The sequence below is a fragment of the Trachemys scripta genome, chromosome 4 (assembly GCF_013100865.1).
Source record: "Trachemys scripta elegans isolate TJP31775 chromosome 4, CAS_Tse_1.0, whole genome shotgun sequence".
Taxonomy (NCBI): domain Eukaryota; kingdom Metazoa; phylum Chordata; order Testudines; family Emydidae; genus Trachemys; species Trachemys scripta.
In genome coordinates, this window is record NC_048301.1 from 111872114 (window position 1) to 111892046 (window position 19933).

At 49.6% G+C, this 19933-nt stretch overlaps 1 protein-coding gene across 3 annotated transcripts in view; it reads right to left on the bottom strand.

Annotated features, from left to right (window-relative positions):
• IRF7 (interferon regulatory factor 7) overlaps nt 1-17784 on the bottom strand; it is a 23972-nt gene extending 6188 nt beyond the window's left edge. Inside the window, exons 1-11 of one of the 3 annotated variants that reach the window (XM_034770403.1) lie at nt 17680-17784; nt 15300-15427; nt 12530-12692; nt 9876-10083; nt 8688-8776; nt 6933-6984; nt 5738-5947; nt 3726-3953; nt 2290-2526; nt 1277-1660; nt 781-899 (exon numbers count right to left, since the gene is read on the bottom strand). In XM_034770403.1, the coding sequence (XP_034626294.1) occupies nt 781-899; nt 1277-1660; nt 2290-2526; nt 3726-3953; nt 5738-5947; nt 6933-6984; nt 8688-8776; nt 9876-10083; nt 12530-12692; nt 15300-15322 (1713 nt within the window). In that variant the 5' untranslated portion in view covers nt 15323-15427; nt 17680-17784. Of the gene's footprint in view, nt 1-780; nt 900-1276; nt 1661-2289; nt 2533-3725; nt 3954-5737; nt 5948-6932; nt 6985-8687; nt 8777-9875; nt 10084-12529; nt 12693-15299; nt 15428-17679 lie in introns of all 3 variants that reach the window. The other 2 variants (XM_034770402.1, XM_034770401.1) reach the window with 2 other exon arrangements.
• Between the last annotated feature and the right edge of the window lie 2149 nt (nt 17785-19933).

Below are 19933 nucleotides of genomic sequence, written 5' to 3' on the forward strand. Positions count from 1 at the left end.
TGTCTGGCAACCCCAGATGCAGCCCTGTGCTGGCTGCAACAGTCTGCTGTGGGCTTTGCAAGCATGCAGACTAGCCAGGGTGCAGGTCGGCCTTCGCCACAGCCTTTCCGTGCCTGATCCACCTCTTCCTTCCTTTTGCTTACGCTCTGCATTGGGGGCTGCTGTGAAAGCAGCATCAGGCTGGCTCTGTGCCTGGATTGAAGGGGTTTCCTGCACTGGGGCTCTTCCCTAGAAGGCCCTTATGCCTATGCTGCAGCCCCATCGGATCAGTCTAGGTTCTTATCTTGGTACCCACCGTGGTGGTGTCAGAGTGCTGAACGGTAGGCGTTCCCACGCCTCTCGAACAGCAGTGAGCCAGGACTGGTGCGTGCATTGGCAGGGCTCATGGGAGGGGAATTTGGGTAGTCAGAGAGGACTAATAATTAAGCTAGAAAGGGATGCTTCGTTACCCTCCCAGGACTGTAAAGCTTTAGAGGCAGAGGAGGATTCCCCACGTCTTGCGGTGTGGCTATGAAGTTAAGTGGGTGGGGGTAAATCTCCCCCAGCTGGTTATCCAGGGATCTCCACTCAAGCACTAGCTATTCACCAGCTACACGGACCTTTCCATGCAGAAGAGGGGCGCAGCCTCTTAGCGGCTGTGCGTTAACACTGAAGTCAATGGAGCTGGCCGTCAGTGAATGAACACTAACCACTGAACCATCCCGCCAGAGACTAATGATGCTTGGCATTTAGCCAGCGCTTCCCTCCATAGCTAAGGGAGAACGATGCTTTGTGGCTCACCTTCACCAGGATTAACATGGTCTCCTTGGGCTTGGATTTGGAGAAGCACTGCCCAAAGCAAAGGTAGATGGTGAAGTCGGGAGATGCAGCCCTTTGATGTTCCTTAAAATCCTTCAGCTCTGCAAGAAGAACCAGGATGGTTTTAGTAGCGTTAGGACAAGGAAGGCATTCGGTTGGCTGGATTAAATAAACTGCCCTGGGATGGTCAGGAGATCATGACCATGAGAGGAGCTTTCTGATTAGGAGATTCTGGGGTTTCCTCATCCTTACTCCTGGCCATTCTCTCTGCTCTCCGAAGTGCCCAGGCAAAACCTGGAGTCCAGTGCTTATGCAGGTTGGGCTCCAGGCCATGATCAGCCTATGCGCCTCAACCATATTGGAGCCCCATGGTGCAAACATATGGTAAATAAAGTCCCTTGGAGTTTATCTCGGCTAATCTAACTACTACCCATAAATCTGGCCCCATAGAGTAAGAACTACCCGGCCGCAGACTCACCCTTTGAGAACACCTCATAGTCGAAGATCTCCGTCTCTGTGCCACGTGGCAGCAGCTTGGGCTCAGGGTTCTGAGCCATGTTCGCCAGTTGCCTGGAGAGGGCCCAGAAGACCTTGCATTTATTCAGGCGCTTGGCATAGATCTTCTTGTGCTTCTGCTCCAGCAGCAGCCCTGTGTTCAGGAGCAGCTGCCTGGTGAACTGAACCTGTTTCTGGTCAGGCAGCTCATCTGGGCTTGGGAATTGGACCACCTGCGCGCAGCCCGGGACAACGGTGGTGTCTTCATTATTGTACGTGAACAGGAAGCTGCTGGTGGCCACCTGCACCTCGTGGAGTGGCTTCCCTCGGTAATAGATGGTGACGTCCATATTGGGAGGAATGGTTTCTGCAAGAGATGAGGGAATGCTTGGAGTATATAGGAGGGCCTGCCAGGAACAGGTGCTCTCTGGTTCCTAACAGGCTGCTTGCCAAGGGCCCAATGTAATGCTCACTGAAGTCAGTGAAGACACTTTCACTGACCTCAGTGGGTGCTGGATTAGCCCCTGACATGCTGAGCCCATCGTCCCCACGCCTGGTCTCCACTGGCACCCTTGTTGGGAGTCTCAGCAGAGCATTGCCTGAGTGTTATGGTACCTGTTCATCCCTGCAGTTGGTCCCCGCTTTACATGTGAGTGCCATGTCTGTGAACCCCATGGATTTTCCTGGATCCGCCTCCGCAAGGGGAGACGAGGCCGCTGAGATGTGGATGGGGGTGGGGCGGGGTGTCTATTTCAAACCTGAAGCCGAGATGTCTAAACCTACAAGAGAAGTGAAGAGGGCCCTCTAATCTAGGGGTGGGGTGGGAAAGGCTGGTGCCATTTGGTTCCAATAGCTGCGTTTTCCTAAAGAGTTGACTAGTCTGGCCCAGTTCTCGTTCACCTTCAGAGGTAAGAGGCAGGGGTGGGTGACTGATGGACTCTGTGCTTGGGGCAGGTCTCCTTCCCTGGAGCAGGCAGCTGGGGTGGCGTCACTGACCTGTATTGTTCCGCGATGGCGCTGTGTGGGGAGGAGGATGCTGCTCTGGGAGAGGGGCAGCAGGCTGGGTGAACCCGTTCTGCTCCACCACTGCTGGGGCTGCCCACTGATTTGCCAGCTGGTGATAACTGTTCTCTTCCGGGCCATTCAGTGTTGGATAGATCAGTGCGTTTCCTGCAGGTGCTTCACTCAGGAAAGTGCTTTGGTTATTGAGGTGAGGTCTCCCCTCAAACAGGACTTCCGCTAGGATGGGGAACAACAGGCTTGTGAGACTGCTAGGCAGTAATGAACACGTTAGTTTCTGCTTAGCTCTGCTCTTCTCACCCACTCTGCTCTGTGTGACTAACTGGTCCTTGTATTCATCCCACGCAACTGTGCTGTGCCCCATGCCTGGAACCCGCCATTGTCGACAGACCTGATCCAATGCCCACTGATACCAACGGGAGTCTTCCAGTAGGCCTAGGAGTCCTTCCACTGACTTTAGTGGGTGTTGGATCAGTCCTCAAGTCAATCATTTTCCATTCTCTTCTAAAGTCCCTCCTGGAAACCCCCTGCTTTGAGCCCTAAACTGTCTGTCCAAAAAAAAAAAAAAAAAAAAAAAAGATAAATTTTTAAAGAGAAGGAAACAACATCATAATTCTGCACAAACAGCAGCACTGCCCAGACACGTGCACTGTGTCACTGCTCGGCTGTTTTGCTTTTGCTGCCTTCCATCCTCCACATTCCGTAGACTGGAAGCTCTTTGGAACAGAGACTTTATCTCCCTAAAGCACCTCACGGCCTGCTGGTGCAGTATGAATAATTACAAGGGAATGGGGGAAGTTTTACATCTAGCAAAGAGCTTCATTTAGGTGCTGAACTGGAGCAGGGCTTTTCTGGCAAACTGGCTTCACGTGCGGTATCGGCTCTAAGTAGGCTTGGCAGAGCTCGGTGTTTATTTCTGATAACTGATGGATAATGGCGATGGTTTATTTTTAAGCATTTTTTTCAATTTAAATGTTCACAGTTGTGGGAAATGAAGGGAGGGGGTCAGACAGCAGGGCAGGCCAGGCATTAATTCTTTAATGACCGACTTTGATTTCAAAAAAGCTAAAGCTTTCTAACTGTTGGAACATAAATCGTCGACATCACCGGTCAAAATGTACACAGCCCATAGCCTTAAACCAAACGCTAGTAAACTGTTAGGCAGAGTAAGAAAAATGCTGCTTATCTGCATATTTCAGTTTTTATTGATGGAATATTTATTCCTCGGTTTGTGTGTGTAGAGTGAAATCGACATCTACCGCCATTTACGGATAAAAATCTAACCTCCCGAGCCTAGTTATGTATCTGATTCATTTGCTCTTGGGGGAGCATATCCTTCCATTGTGGGGCTCAATGACCCGACCAGTGCCTGCTTAAACCAGCCAGCTCTCAGATAATGGGGATATACTGACCTGCGTTATTAAGAAGCTGACTCGTGCCAGGAACTGTGCTGGATGGGAGGGGCTGCTGGAGAAGTGAGGCAGCAGAAGGGCCATAAGCATTTTGCATGGTTTGGGTCTCTGCCATGGTTTGGGTCACCCACTGGCCAATTGATTGGTGATAGTCCTCCACTGGTCCATTTGCCACCCCGCTCCCCTGCTGTGGGTAGCTATTTTGGCCAATATGTTGGTTTGGATAGCCTGGGGGAAAGAAGCGCAGTGTTAATTACCAGAGTTGGGTAAGGCACTGCAGCATGCTAGCAATTGCATTAGACAATTCAGTAGCTGCTGAGCGTGCTCTGTCACTTTTTGGAAATGCTGCAAGATCTTCCTATTGAATAAAGCTTTGCCATCGCAATGCTCTCCCCATGCTTCCCAACCCTACCCGGAACCTCACTTCTGGGAATCCAAACAGGGAGAGGAGATAGATTTCAGTGCTGTTGACTGACCCTGACCTCGGAGGTTGATCCACCCAGCCGTAACACACCCGATGTGGGTGAGTGGCTTAGTGCAGGGCCCTTGCTGCCCATCGCTAGCACAGGTCTGGTCTTGGGGTGGGCAGGGTGAATGACCCTTGCCGTTTGTTTGAGATGTGGTGCCAGAGCTTCCGAGCCTGAAGGTCAGACATCTCAGAAAGGGCAGGGTGGGAGGGTCCCAATCAAAAAGTTGTCTCGCTTTCCACTGCTGAGGCAGGCGTGGAACTTACCCAGCAGGACTCCCATGGTGTCAGTAACCCAGCTTGCTCTCAAATCATCACGCAAGTCCCCGAAAATAACCATCCCCCAGCCCCCAATTTGGGGCTCTTTTTATTTGCCTCTGAAGTTCACGATTTCAAGCTGTTCTCTGCAGCCATGAGGGCTAGAAACTTATTTCTCATTTTTTAAATGAAAGATGGGAATTTTGTGTCATCCCATGACTCCAGGAGCTGGGGCTTTACAAATCGCCCAGGACTCAATGCTTAAAATCCTGAGAATGGACAACACTGTTCCCTTATGTGGGGGAGTCCCCAGCAGGAGCCAGAGTCAGCACAGCTGGCTCCTAGATGTCCTCCTAGCAGTGGGCATGCAGGAGGAGGGGGTCACAGCTGGAGCTCTAGCCTATGGGGCAGAGAATCAGAATGACTCTTGTCTTTCCTTTCTCCTGGGCTGCCCTGGATGACTGTATGGGGAAGGGGAGTAAGTCCATTGCCAGGCTCTCCCCCAGGACCCACACCGTGCTAGTCAAACTCTTGTCCTGCTTTCCCTACAGCTCCCATAGCCCACGGGGAAGAGAGCAACCTCTCTTGCCTGTAATGCAGCAGGCAGCCAGCAGGGGTGCTGCTGAGCAGCTGCAAGGGGAAAGGGAGAGTAGCCGCTCCCTGTGCTTCTGGCTCACACCAAAGCTGCTGAGGGAGATACCGTGGGCGTTGGCTGGGCAGCGGCACTCCCCGCACCTTGCTGCAGCAACCGGGCTGATACAAACACCGCATTGCAAAGTCACACGGTGCCGCTCAGGGACACGCGTTCAGCGAGGACCAAGTATGAATTTACTTCTACACAGTTGCCCCTGGGGAGGGGGCACAATTAAGAGCCTCGAGGGCCACGGGGTGGGCACCCCTGCTTTAGGTCCTCTCCATTGCTGTTGCTTGGATGCCGTACAATAACCTGCCACTTAGTTTCTGAGCCAAGTACATGGGGTGGAGCAGCTGTTTAGAGGGATACCTCCCAGACCACTTCCCTGCAGCCCATCGGCTTCCTGTCTGGGACTGTCCGCACTGTGGGAGGAGGCTCTGCTGGCATGGGACGGTGAAGAACCACAGCTCTCGACCAGCACATCAGAAGGAAGGGCAGGATTTCCTCATCCCTGGAATACAACGGGACTGTCCCGACACTCCCCACCCAACGCTTCTAAGACAGGCGCAGTATGGGAAGTCCAGCGAGAGCCAGCTATATTATGAAACGTAGGCGCCTCTGGGTACAGCTCTACTCTTTGGGGCCTCAGCCTACCTGAACCGTGATCTAAACCTCCCTCCAGAGCCCACGGCAGCTGCTGTGGGCTGCAGCCATTCTGGGTTAAGTTGCACTGCTGCAGAATCCAGTGGAGTGTGTTGGGGCTGCACTGGTAGCCATTTGGGGCCGAATTATTGGTGGTGTAGTCCTGGGGAGGATTCCTGCCAGGGTCGTAGACTGGCCTTTCGTTCTGCACGCTATCCATCTCTGTGGAGCAACAAAAGCAGAGGATGGTCTCAATCATACGCACTTCTCTATGCGTGTCACAAGTTTTTCCCCACGCACCTCTCCACCTGCCCCACTAGAAACTGGTTTTCCTCAGCAGTTCACTTTGCATGGTGGAAGCCTGCAATAGCCCTGCTCCTACCCATGGGGTTTGGCTAGGACCTCACCATTCATGGCCAAAGGGAGCTGTTGGGGGTGTGACACTGTTGGCCAAGTCTGTCTCCCTCCTGACCTTAGCACCCTGGTTGAACCTGCCCGGGGTTGTTGCCCCTGATGGCATCACGCAGGGGTTCTTTGGTAGACTTGTTGCCACTGACCCACCGACTATGGGGTAGTGTCTCTGATTGATTGCTGGGTTGGAAATTGATCTTGAATAGGCTGGTTTTAAAGGCAATCAGACCACAGTCCAACTGCAGGGCACTGAATCTGAATTGAAGTGAACAAGGATTAAACTCGACTGCTTATTCGAGCGAAGGTTTATCAGCGCCACCATATTGTTATTCTCTCCTGACTCCTTCCCTAAGCTCCCTCTAGGGTTCCCAAGCATGTATTACATTTACTCACTCCTGTTCTATTTGTTTAGAATTAAATGCAACACTGACCTTCCACCAGAATTCCAGTCAAGCTGGAAAAGCCTCAGGGCTATTGCACTAGGAGGCCAGGGCTTTGAATCAAAGTCTGTATGCCGCAGGATAATTTCTGGCTAGTTCATCCTGCTTCCTACCCCAGGGCATGGGGAAATGCTGATAGACTCAACCAAAGTGCTGAATGAGTCAGTGGCAGAGCAGGGAAGAGTCCCCCGGGCTCCCAACTCTCAGTCCAGTGCCCAAGCCAGTTAAGAGATCCAAATCCATGAACAAACAATGGAGGAGCACAGGGCCATATGCAGCACCACGGTTTCTATTCTGGGTTTTATCTTTTGGAATTCAATCATTTACATTTAAAAAGAAATCAGCAAGTAACTTACCTTGGGGAGGGTTTTCCAGCGACAACATCTCCAAATCTAATTCTATCTGCGGCTGCAAAACAAAGCACACGAGGCCATTTTCCTTTTGTTTTATTGGATTCATCACAGAGATATGTGAGAGACAAAGTGCATCAGTGAAGCAACGTCCCTACAATTAGCTGGGCATTTCTAGGCACCCATTCACAGAGAGACTTTGACCAGTAAAGTGGATTCAGGCATGGCCTCACTCTATTGCTAGACTTGCTGCTTCCCAGTGGCCCAGCAGAAACATGTGAGTCCCAGCTAAGACCAGTCTGAGCCAAAGAGAATGGCTATTCTGATGCATGCAAGCCAAATATGCTTTGCATTCTTGACTTGAAGAGGCATCCGAGAGGGAGGGGCTGAGAAACTGGGAGCCTGCTTGACACAGGGATAAACACCCCTGATGCAAATGGTGGCTTTCGTTATGGACATGAAGGTTTGCAGCTATGCTGGCATATGGCCACTGGTGGCTGGAATGGAGACAATTCTCCCAGTGTGACCCAGGGGCCAGATTCTCAGCTGGTGTGAATTAGAGTAGTTCCACAGCAGCCAATAGAATCTTCCCAAGGTCATAGGCCTACATGAGAAAGCCGCACCAGGTTAACTTAAAACTGATTTCAGCTAAACTGCTACAAACAACTGGGTGGAACTTATTGCAGTTTAAGAGTAGCTTATTCTAGTGTAGCTTTAAACTGATTCCCAACGGACGTAAGCTAAACCAAACCAAGACTGGGTTAAACCAAACCAGAAGTGTCCGCACAAGGATTTGCTCTGGTTTAGCTTAACTGATTTTGAATCACACCCTTAGTTAAATTTTAGACTTTTCCTGTAGACAAGGCCTCTGAGAGACAGAAGGTTCCTGGAAGAACTGGAGGGGAGAGAGGGTGTCTTGAATGTTTGGACATGTTCATGCCAAAATCAGAACAGGTAAACTCTGTTCCCTCCTCACCTCAATCCACTGTGTGCATGAAAAGGTTACATTAGTAGCAGACTAAAGCCGTTTTCCCCCAGCCAAAAACTTTCATTCCATCGTGGGAAAACTTTTTTCACACAGTGAGAAGACTGAGCTGGATCATCTTCTGTGTATTTCGATTTGGTGTTGCAAATATGACCTCTTGCAAAAAGAGATGCATGATCATTTGCCCAGCTGTTTTCCTGGGGCCAGGTTCTGTCCCTTCAGCGTACAAGCAACTCCCAGGGACACTGTCTAGAGCAGGGGTCGGCAACCTTTCAGAAGTGCGGTGCCGAGTCTTCATTTATTCACTCTGATTTAAGGTTTCGCGTGCCAGTAATACATTTTAACGTTTTTAGAAGGTCTCTTTCTATAAGTCTATAATATATAACTAAACTATTGTTGTATGTAAAGTAAATAAAGTTTTTAAAATGTTTAAGAAGCTTCATTGAAAATTAAATTAAAATGCAGAGCCCCCCGGACTGGTGGCCAGGACCCGCGTAGTGTGAGTACCACTGAAAATCAGCTCATGTGCCGCCTTTGGCACGCGTGCCGTAGGTTGCCTACCCCTGGTCTAGAGAGACAGTCACATGGAGGGCTCTAGTAGTGACGCTGGTTGAGTCAGAACTCTACAGCATTGGGGGTGGTGGTGGTGGGGAGTTTATCCATGTTAATTTCCCATGAGCCACCTAAGTTTAGTGAAATGTTATCAGGTTCTGATGATTCCAGGGCTCCTTCAAGCTTAGCACTCCCCCCACTTCTCCCATCCGCAGTTCTGGTACCTGCAGTTGCTGTGGCATATGGTGGTGCAGATGAGGGGCTTCTTCAGAATGGGGGCTGATGTCTTCTTTACTGGCACGCAGGTTATTGTCTAAAAGACAACAGCAAATTACATAGGGATGGGGAGGAAAAAAGCAGTGGTTTAGCAAATGGAATTTCTGACATGGGAAGTTAAACACGATCCAAGAAGTGGGATTTGCTCAGGGCTTAGGGCCCATATTTTGAAAGATCTTCACTAATTTGGGGTTCCCTCAAGTTTTAGGAGCCCAACTGGAGACACCAAGGGCCTAACTTCTCAAAAGGAACTGGTGAATTTGGGTGCCCAACTTGAGACACTTTGAAGAGGTCTAGTTTTCGGAGGGCAGATGCAGACCCCTTTCTTAACGTCAGGTCCCTTTGCAGCGTCTCAAGTTGTGCACCCAAAAAATTAGTGGGCACTCCTGAAAATGTTGCCCTTAATGCCACCAGTTTATCTGGTTCTTTGTGATCTTTTGGACACTTTGTTTGGAAACCTTGAAAGCTGCCCTCAGTTATACCTGCGTCACCATAGCCTTCACAGCCCCATTGACTTTACAGGGTAGCTCTAACCAGGTCAGAGTTTGCTCAAAGCAGAAATCTGCAGGAGCAGGGTATTGAGATTTCCCTTGGAAAACATCCGGTACTGTTAGCACTTCTGCCCTACCAGCAGGGAGCAGCACTAACACCATGATCTCACTCCAACCATGTCACCCATAGTTCAGGCCACAAGCCCTGATTTTCAAGAGTATTCAGCAGCTCCCATTGACTGAGAACACTAGGAGCTGCGGGGGGATGAACATTTTTGAAATATTGCCCCCCATGGTCTTTTTTTAAAGGCAGTTGCCTAAAATCCTATCTTTTCGTACATGACACTGGGGGCAGGGGGAGGGATAGCTCAGTGGTTTGCACACTGGCCTGCTAACCCCAGAGTTGTGAGTTCACTCCTTGAGGGGGCCATTTAGGGAACTGTGGTAAAAATCTGTCTAGGGATTGGTCCTGCTTTGAACAGGGGGGGTTGGACTAGATGACCTCCTGAGGTCCTTCCAACCCTGATATTCTATGATTCTATTCAGACTGGAGCTGGACTAGTGCCAGGCAGAGAGTAAAAGAATAGAGCTCAATGCACAAATCAGAACCATGTCTGTCTGCACCTGTATTGCCAGCATCCTTACTTTTAGTAGTCGGGGCATTAGCAGCTGCCACAGCATCGGGGCTTGGGCTGATGTATTGATACACTTTGTGAGGGTCCTCAGAGGTCTTTGAGTTATCCTGCACCATCAGGAACATGTTTGTGCTTCTCATGGCACAGCGGAAGTTGGTTTTCCACTTGGCTAGATCTTTCAGCTTTTCGTTGTACTTTCCGCTGGTTATAGCCCAGGCCTTTCCATAAAGAGAGGGAGTGAGGGAGAGAAGACAGGTCGGAAGGCATTAGAGAAGGAGCAGTCTGTCAGTGCAGTCAAGCAGAAAGCCATTTTGATCTTAGCCCCACGGGCAGCAAGGCATGAAGATCTCTGTACAATTCCTTCCAAGCTCTCTGTTAGCACCGTCGGTTTTTTAAAGGAGCCCATCAAGCGCTTTGCCGTAAGCGTAAACCTCCTTTCCCTCCCCAACCTCCACTCAGACCACAGTGTGGAGTAACCCCTTCCCTTTTCGTTACTGTGGTCCAGGACTAAAACACAACCCCCAAACCCCACCACCCAAGGGTTTAGAACTTGACCCAACCTCCTCCTAGGATGCCGAGGTTTCTGGTGCTGATTTTGGCAAGATTTCAGACATGTGCTCTGCCTAGGTGCATATACAGTCTCCTATCATCACAGCATCTGAGCATGTTGGACACTGGGTCCAAATACAGACATGCATCGTACAATGCAGCATTGAGTTAAATGGAAAGGAAAGGAGAAATACTAGGAAAAATCATCAGTGGATCCCATTTCCCCCCTCCCTTTTTCTTATAAGGTACCCCCTCAATGACTGTTGTTCTGGGCTCATTCATTACAATAGGCTACTGCCCAACTGGTCCATATTATTATTTATTGTATAACGGTAGTGTCTGAGGCCCCATTGTGCTATGCACTATACAAATATAGAGTGATAGACCGGCCCTGCCCTGTATTGCCTACGATCTGTTAATGCAGCTCTGTCCAATCCTTTGTAACAAGCCTGAAGTCTGAAAGCGAGATCTATCTCCTGGATGACAATTTTTGTTTTCCAAGGCACGTGCCCATTAATTGGCTGCCAAGGGAAAGATCACAAACAGAAGTTAAGCAGAATCAAGTGGGAGATTATTTTGGCCTTTACCAACCGTGACACCGCAACTATTATAATTCTCAGTGTGGTCAGACAGCCCAGCTTCAGGATTTTTGAGAGCTATTGCCAGATCAAAAACAACAAGGAGTCTGGTGGCACCTTAAAGACTAACAGATTTATTTGGGCATAAGCTTTCGTGGGTAAAAACCTCACTTCTTCGGATGCATAGAGTGAAAGTCTTTCACTCTATGCATCCGAAGTGAAGCCCCTCATGACCCAAATAAATCTGTTAGTCTTTAAGGTGCCACCAGACTCCTTGTTGTTTTTGTAGATACAGACTAACACGGCTACCCCCTGATAATTGCCAGATCAGTCTTTTGGAGGGTAATCCTACTCTTAGCTGTGCCTAGTGCCGGCTGAAACTGAAATTCCCATTCTGCAGGAAATTCTGAAATTTTAGGGGGGAAAAATTATTCTGGAACAGAACAAAAAATGCAAATTTGAAATTTCCCAGGGAAGGAGAATTCTGAAATTTTGTTTCAGAAAAGTGACATTCCAAAACGTCATTCCAACTTTTGGCAACCTTTCCCCAGCTCCCTGAGCTGCTCAGAATCCCAGCTGCCCACCAGGCAGGGAGCAAGGCAGGTTGGGGAGCCTGGAAGCTGGGGCTCTATGGAACTCTGCCTGGCAGGCAGGGTGTGATTAGGAATCTTCCTGGTTTCCATCAAAATTTCATTGAAGTTGACACATTCCAGCAAAATGTTTCCATTTTGACAATGGAACAGAAAAATGTTCCACCTGAAAATTTCTAACCAGCTTGAGCTGAGACATTTCATGTCACATCTCGACATAAATTCTGAGCATTATGAGAGGACAATGTTATCTGGGAACCTTTCAATTTCCTGTAAGCTGCAGTCTGCAGGGAAGATCCCATTAAAATGTGGACAGTCCAGGACATTCCAGATGGGGCAGAAGCCCTATTATGATGTATAGAAACAGTCTTTTAAACAGGAGGTAATTATTAAAGAAAATAACTGAAACGACAGACAGAAACAATCTTCCACACTGGTTAAGTTCCAGCTTTGCCTTCTGTTTACCAGGAACCACCCCCTACTGAGGGATATATTCAGCACATGGGGCTAGCAAGTGACTGGATGATGTACTGCAAGGGAACATGTTACAAACCCCACCAGGGTCATCGGGATCCTCCCACAGCCATGGGAATTGAACCTGGTCATTATTCTGAGGCCTGGTGTGCGTTCTGCCAAGGAACCCTTCTGTGCTCTGATACCCTGGTGGATGGATACTCCATCGAATGAGAGGGCACTAGCCAACTACTGCCTGGTGCCACACTGTGACAATGCTGCATCCTTACAATGTAAGGTCATCACGCAGTGACACACCATTGTAAGGCAAATGTCACAGAGCAACATTAGGGCATCAACACTGATCGTTTTGTTAGTTCCTCTTAATTAGTTACCCTGGTGTAAATCCAAAGTTACACCCTGGACTGGGACTTGCTTCTGCAGGAGATGGGGGTTAGTGGGGATGGGAAAAAGAGAATAATTTGGGATCCTACCTTGAAAATCTTGTAATCGTTAGGGTTGATATCCTTCCTGGAAGTGTGTTTCCAGGGGATGCGAAACTGAGTGTGGTCCCTGTCTACCCAGCGGAGCCCCTCGTAGTTTTCGCTGTTGATCTGCTTAATCAGCCAGAAGGCAAATCGTAATTTTTGAGAACCCCTGTAATGACAGAGACAGAGGTTATGCCAGGCCTATTGGTCAATGGCAGATCAAAGATCCACCCCTGCAAACAACAACAATCGAGTAATACCAGAGCCGCCAGGGAAGAGCTCTGCTGTTCCAGCTAAGGCTGAACAGTGTGTGCTGCTGAAGGAGAAAATGCAGCCCAAGGAAATGCTGCCTTCTCCCTGGGAATGCATGGGAAGGACAGAGTTGATCAGCTGCAGGTTTCTGTTGCTGGTGAGCGCAAACGAACAAGCAACAGTTGCTAGGCATCTATCAGAAGAGATAAAAACGCACACGCAAGACAGCTGTGTGCAGTTATTCTGGAGAAACACGTGCACAGAAATGCTATAAATGGATTGTGAGTCAATAATAACTAATTAATATGAAAATTAGGTGCCTCAGTGTTGCAAACTCCTTGTGTGACTTGGGGCAAATCTCTCGATCTCCCTGGACCTCAGTTTCCCCATCTGTAAAATGGGGATGATGATGGTTCCTTTCCCTCCCCGCACTTTTTGTCTAACTGGTCTATTGAGTCCATATCTTTCCATATTCGAACAGGAATTATTGTGGGGAAGTCATATGGCCTTTGTTATGTGGTACATGGGCAGACCAGATGATCACAGTTCTCTCTTCTGGTCTTGGAATCTATGAATTGATGTGTTTCTACAGCACTGTGATTAGGCGTCTACCCACACTGGCATGCAAGGAGTTAATAGGGGGGGAGGGATAGCTCAGTGGTTTGAGCATTGGCCTGCTAAACCCAGGGTTGTGAGTTCAATCCTTGAGGGGGCCACTTGGGGATCTGGGGCAAAATCAGTACTTGATCCTGCTAGTGAAGGCAGGGGGCTGGACTTGATGACCTTTCAAGGTCCCCTCCAGTTCTAGGAGATGGGATATCTCAATTAAAAAAAAAAAAAAAAAATAGGGCCCAGGAGAGGCTGCTCAGGAAGCAGCCAATAGGAGAGAGGCTGTGAGGAACAGCCAATCAAGGCCCAGCAGGCCCATATAAGAAGAGCCGCAGGGCAGAGGAGGGTCAGTTACTTCCTAGAGCTTAAGAAGGGAGGACTGGGTATCTGGCAGGCAGAAGGAAGCCTGCACCCTGGACTGAGCAGTGCAGGGACCAGAGAAGAGCTGCTGGCTGCTGGGATTTGCAGGCTGAAGCCCTGAGGCAAGGGCAAAGAGGGTGCTGGGGTCATGGGGAAGTGGCTGGACAATTGACTGTAGTCCCCACTGGGGAAGTGATGGGACAGTTAGACTGCAGCACTCACCCCTGGAAGGGGGGTGCGCAGATCATGACACGTCCAGAGGGCTGGGTTGTGATGAGAACACCGTGGTCCTTGGAGTGATGAGAGTCCGGGAGCAGAAGGGACACTGAGTGAGGCACCACTGGGAGTAGGCGTACTGACCTGCAGAGCTAATCCCCAAGATGACCAGCAGGAGGCGCCAGTGTGGTGAGCCCTGGTAAAGCACCTAGCATCACTGAGTTCCCATCTCACTTGGGCCCTCTAGGCTCAGATCCTCAATGGTAGTTAGGCACCTAGCTCCTTTTGATTTCAATAAGAGTTAGAAGCCTAGCTATTTTTTTGGCTCTGGGCCATGGGCACTAAGGGAATACAAATGATACAGAAAGGGTAGGAACCCCTTAACTTAAAATACTTCACTGAGATGTTCCCATTCCTGTTTCCTGCAGCAGAAAGAAGTGGTCATATTTCACACCCAGTGCACTTCAGCAAACCCGTAATTATGACAGTACTTTTCATCGGCAGTCTCATGTCCAATTTGGCATCCACCATCATCCTGTGGACTCTTAGGCCTGGTCTTATGCACTGCGACATTTAAACCTTTGTGAGCACAGTTAAGTTGCAAGCAGAGACCAGGAAAGCCCTCGCCAGCTCACCAGCTGCTGTCGGTCAGCATCGCTCCGTTGGCTTGATATAGGGTGACCAGGCAGCAAGTGTGAAAAATTGGGACTGGGTTAGGGGGTAATAGGAGCCTATATAAAAAAAAAAGCCCCAAATATCGGGACTGTCCCTATAAAATCGGGACATCTGGTCACCCTAGCTTGATACCAGTTGAGGATCTGGCCCACCGACATTAGCACCATTCCACCCAAATGAACTCAGACAGTTTGACGAAATGGGGCTCGACATGGTTTATCATTTCCTATGCTTGTGGCTTAGCAGCCCTCAGTCCGGGCTGAGGTAACCAGTTGCTGACAGCCACGCTCAACATCAATTTATGCTTGTAGTGGAGACAAGGCCATAAACTGCTCCTTCCCTTTAGCAGAGCAACTAGTCCTCAGGCATCCATGTGCCACAGTTGACAGCCGCTTAGATGAATGACAGTGGCTGTTACAGCCCTGAGGGCCAGTCTCCAGCGGTTCCTTGGCAGACATTAGCCAGGCATCGCTGCCTTTGCTGCCAGCATGAAATCAGGAAAAAAGTTGTTGCTGTGTGATCCACCTACCCGGGGGCTGTCCTCTCAGGCCTGCTGGCAATGGTTACAGCAAGACAGTGCAAGTTGCACTACTGCCATTGGCTTGTGTACGTTGCCCATGCTGCACTGACCGCACCCGCGGCCAGCTCCCCCAAATCCACTTACCCCTCGCTCTCGGATGCAGCCATCACGCAGCCAGTGGCAGGTTAATTGCGGAAGGAAGGATTGGGGAGTTCACTCCTTTGCTACCAAACGGAATTCTTGTGGATGAATTGGAAACCTCCAAGCAGGACCTGTATGAATTGGAGGGAGAAGCAGGGCGCGTCACTCACATTCGCCACCATGATGTAACCCCAAATCAACTCCTGTGTTAGCACCGGAGCCCTCTCCGGGGTGTGCCAACAACCACTCGAGCAACGTGACTTGTGGCACTGAGCCCCGAGCCACCGCAGTGTGGATGGTGTGGAGCTCCGCTGCCCAGCAGGAACCCCCAGGAGGCGCCAGTCTCAGGGAAAGGGAGGGGCACATGCAGCTGGCAGGCTTTGCTGGCAGATGGAGCCGTTTCTCTTTGTACTGCATCTGCAACCCAGGTGCAGTCCCACGGCCCCTCCCTCAAAGAGCTTACAGTCTAATGAACAATACTGCTGCTGAGGAACCAATACTTCACCTGACTTGCTGGGGTGTTTCTTATAATGCTCCTCTCTGGCTTCCGGCTACAAACCACAAGGGAGGGAAGGGGACATGCTGAGCCCCCAGCCCTCCTTGAGTTTAAGAAAAATCTCCTGCAATTCATGCAACACCTTACTCTCCACCGTATTCCAATGTTACACAAGATCAGTCCCCCTTCCCCCTTTACTCGCTGGTACTCAGCTGGTACCCATCTTCAGTAGAGAAGATAGCTAAGATATCCCAGGAGCATCTAATGTCTGGCTCTTGAGCCAACCCGATCCCATGGCAGTCTGTCTCATCCATGCAATATCAAATTCCCCTTACAGAGAGCTGAGGTGGTTTAGAATGAAGCCAAAGGTATTTGGGTCAGGAGATGCTAAATTCTAATCCTGATTCAACCACTGATTTGCAGCATGATCGTGGGCAAGCCACCAATACCTCCATATGCCTTAGTTCTCCCGCCCCCATCTTTCTATGCCTTAGCTTCCCAACCTATTGCACATGGGTGCTGCACAGATTCATAAGGGATAATATTGTAAAGTGCTTTTGCAAATGCAAATTGCATTGCAAGTGCTAAGTAAACAACTATAAATGCTGAAAGAACAGGAGTACTTGTGGCACATTAGAGACTAACAAATTTATTAGAGCATAAGCTTTCGTGGACTACAGCCCACTTCTTCAGATGCATACCAAGAGAAGTGGGCTGTAGTCTATGAAAGCTTATGCTCTAATAAATTTGCAAGGTATGCATCTGAAGAAGTGGGCTGTAGTCCACGAAAGCTTATGCTCTAATAAATTTGTTAGTCTCTAATGTGCCACAAGTACTCCTGTTCTTTTTGCGGATACAGACTAACACGGCTGCTACTCTGAAACCTATAAATGCTGAGGAACCAATGTAAAAGTTAGCCTGCTGTTTGGCATTAAGCAGACGGGAAATAATAGGTATTTAAATATAAGCGCTGAAACACAAGAAGTCTGTATTATTCCTTCTTCCCTGCTCCCTTCTCTGAATTGCAAACATGGTGCAAATCAGCTGAGTAATGCTCACATTCATAGAGGGAGGAAGGGGGAAGCCACAGCTGCAGGCTGAGGTATGAGTCTCGTCTCGTTATAATATATTTAGCGTTTTGAGATACACTTCTGCAGGCCTTTCATCTGAGGATCTCAAAGGCCTTTGCAGATATAGGCGAACGTGCCTCAGAGCACCTCGGCAAACCACAAGAAAATAGAGAGGAGGAGGAGAAAGACGGATTTGCAAAGCTACAGTACACGCACAGCTGGGAATCAGAGTGTAAAAAAGGAATTTCTCTAGCTTCCATCCTGCAAGTGAATTTGCAGCACTGCCATAAAATCTCTCGGTGACCCCTTTCACATAGCAAGCCTCTGAGTGTGACACCCCCCCCCCCATAAATTAAAAACACTTTAAAATATATTTAATACCATTATAAATGCTGGAGGCAAAGCGGGGTTTGGGGTGGAGGCAGACAGCTCGTGACCCCCCATGTAATAACCTCACGACCCCTTGAGGGGTCCCAACCCCTAGTTTGAGAACCTCTGCCCTAGTGCACCCCCCCCAGTGCGCACACACACACACACCCCAGTGTGCGCACACACACACACACCCACACCCAATGCGCACACACTCACACCCCAGTGCACCAATTACCAAGAAATCCAACCATTTGTATCTCCTGGCACCCATTCAAAACTGCATTGTTGTTTCCAAAGAAGCTACTGAAGGCAGCTTTATGGGATTGTGATTAATTCTGCTTGCTTTTTCCCAAGAAGCTGCCAAATCTCTTATTTGCAATTCCCTCCTCCCACTTCTCCCCAGCTCTGATCCATTAATAGAACCTATAAAAAACAGATCTGTTACCTTTGCTGTTACCAGACGATGTTACCAGGGATTTTGTGAATAGTTGAAATATCAAAGTATTTCCAGCAAGGAGTCTCCCTTTTATACTCTTCTGGAACGTGTCGTCAGCCCAGCTCATTGGCAACAGTGGCCCTGGGATCACAGCCTGTAGCCAATCAGAGTGGACTGATAAAACAACAACACGAAACTTCACCAGAGCATATTTCTAGTATAGCTGTGGTGATGCAAGCGGTTTCTACTGGTCCTGCCCAAATATGGCACTTCCTTTCCTGGAAATCACATGATCTTCTTGAAAGTAAAAGTTTCATTCTATTAAGCTACAAGCAGGGCCGTCCTTAGGATTTATGTGAAAACGTAAGACGTTGGCTGCCCAACCTCTGGGCTGGCAAAAGCTATACTGACACACTGGAAAAAAAAACAAGAGAATCTTAGTACAACATATGGTCACTCTATACCGGGGTCGGCAACCTTTCAGAAGTGGTGTGCCAAGTTCACTGTAATTTAAGGTTTCCCATGCCAGTAATACATTTTAATGTTTGTAGAAGGTCTCTCTCTATGTCTATATTATATAAATAAACCATTATTGTATTTAAAGTAAATAAGGTTTTTAAAATATTTAAGAAGCTTCATTTAAAATAAAATTAAAATGCAGAGCTTATCAATTTAGTGTGATCCTTGGCTGGGATCCTTGTCTGGGGTTCCAGCCACCAGCCCCGCTCAGCCCACTGCCAGTCTGGGGTCCAGCCACTGGCCCTGCTCAGCCCACTGCCAGTCTGGGATTCCATTCACTCAGCCGGCAGCGGGCTCAGCGGGACGCTGGCGGGCTGAGCAGGGCCAGCGGGGGGCTGAGTGGCTCAGTCCGTTGCCAGTCTGGGGTGCTGGCAGCACTCAGCCTGCTGCCGCTCTGGGGTTCCGGTTGCTGGCCCCTTGCCAGTCGGGGTCCCAGCCGCTGGCGCCGCTCAGCCCGCTGCCGGCTGAGTGAATGGAACCCAAGGCCGGCAGTGGGTTGAGTGGCTCAGCCGGGGTCTCAGCCGCCGGCCTGCTCAGCCCGCTGACAGCCTGGGGTCCCCAGGCCAGCAGCGGGTGCTGAGTGGGGCCGGCGGCTGGGACCCCGGCTGGCAATGGGGCAGCAGCCAGAACCCCAGAGCAGAGGTGGGCTGAGCCACTCAGCCCGCTGCGGTGTGCCATCAAAAATCAGCTCACATGCCACCTTTGGCACGTGTGCCATAGGTTGCCGACCCCTGCTCTGTACACTAGTAAGGAGATGAGGATATTACAGTTGTTGGAGGCTCTATTTAGCAGTAACAGGGCTATAGGAAAGCCTGTCAACATTTTTTGTTTCTCTGATGAAAACTGGCCCACTCCCTGCCCCAAACCAAACCTGTCACAAATAATTGTCAACAACTTAATTTTCTGTTTTTTGGCTAAGATATTGATTTAAAAAAAAAGTATTGAAATTGGATTCAGGACTGTTAGCAAGCATTTTTGGCAAACAAAGTTGTTAAATGACAATCTAAATGGCAACACAGTACTGCTTTCATGCTTGGCTCACCCGCAGCCGGGGGTCCCACAGCTGCAGTAGAGGAGGAGATCGGTGGAAAACTGCAGGACCCCCAAAACCACCTCTTGGGGTGCATAGTAGCAACAGCAGCAGAAAACCCTCAGGTCCGATCACACACCAATGGGCACCATCGCCAGCCCCACGGACCATGGTGAAGTTAGCCCTGCATCTGATCTCAGGGACGGGGCACCCATGGAGCCACCACAGCTCATCTTGCCCTGTGCAGCTTCCCCCGGATGAGATGGATCGCTGCCAGCCCGGGGGAGAGACGCGCTCCCCAGCTAGGGTGACCAGATGTCCTGATCTTATAGGGCCAGTCACGATATTTGGGGCTTTGTCTTATATAGGCACCAATTACCCCCACCTACGGTGACCAAACAGCAAGTGTGAAAAATCAGGACAGGGGGTGGGAAGGTAATAGGAGACTATATAAGAAAAACACCCAAAAATTGGGACTGTCCCTATAAAAGTGGGACATCTGCTCACCCTACCCCAACCCCCATCCTGATTTTTCACACATGCTATCTGGTCACCCTATCCCCAGCCAAGCCCTGTGTGACCATTCCAATCCTGGCTGGCTGCTGAGGAAGTGAGTTACTTTCACTTTCATTCCTTCCCCAGCACCTCACCCAACCCAGCCCTGCCGGAGGGGAGGGGGAAGATGGGGGGTGCTCGTTGGGGGGGGGGGGGAGA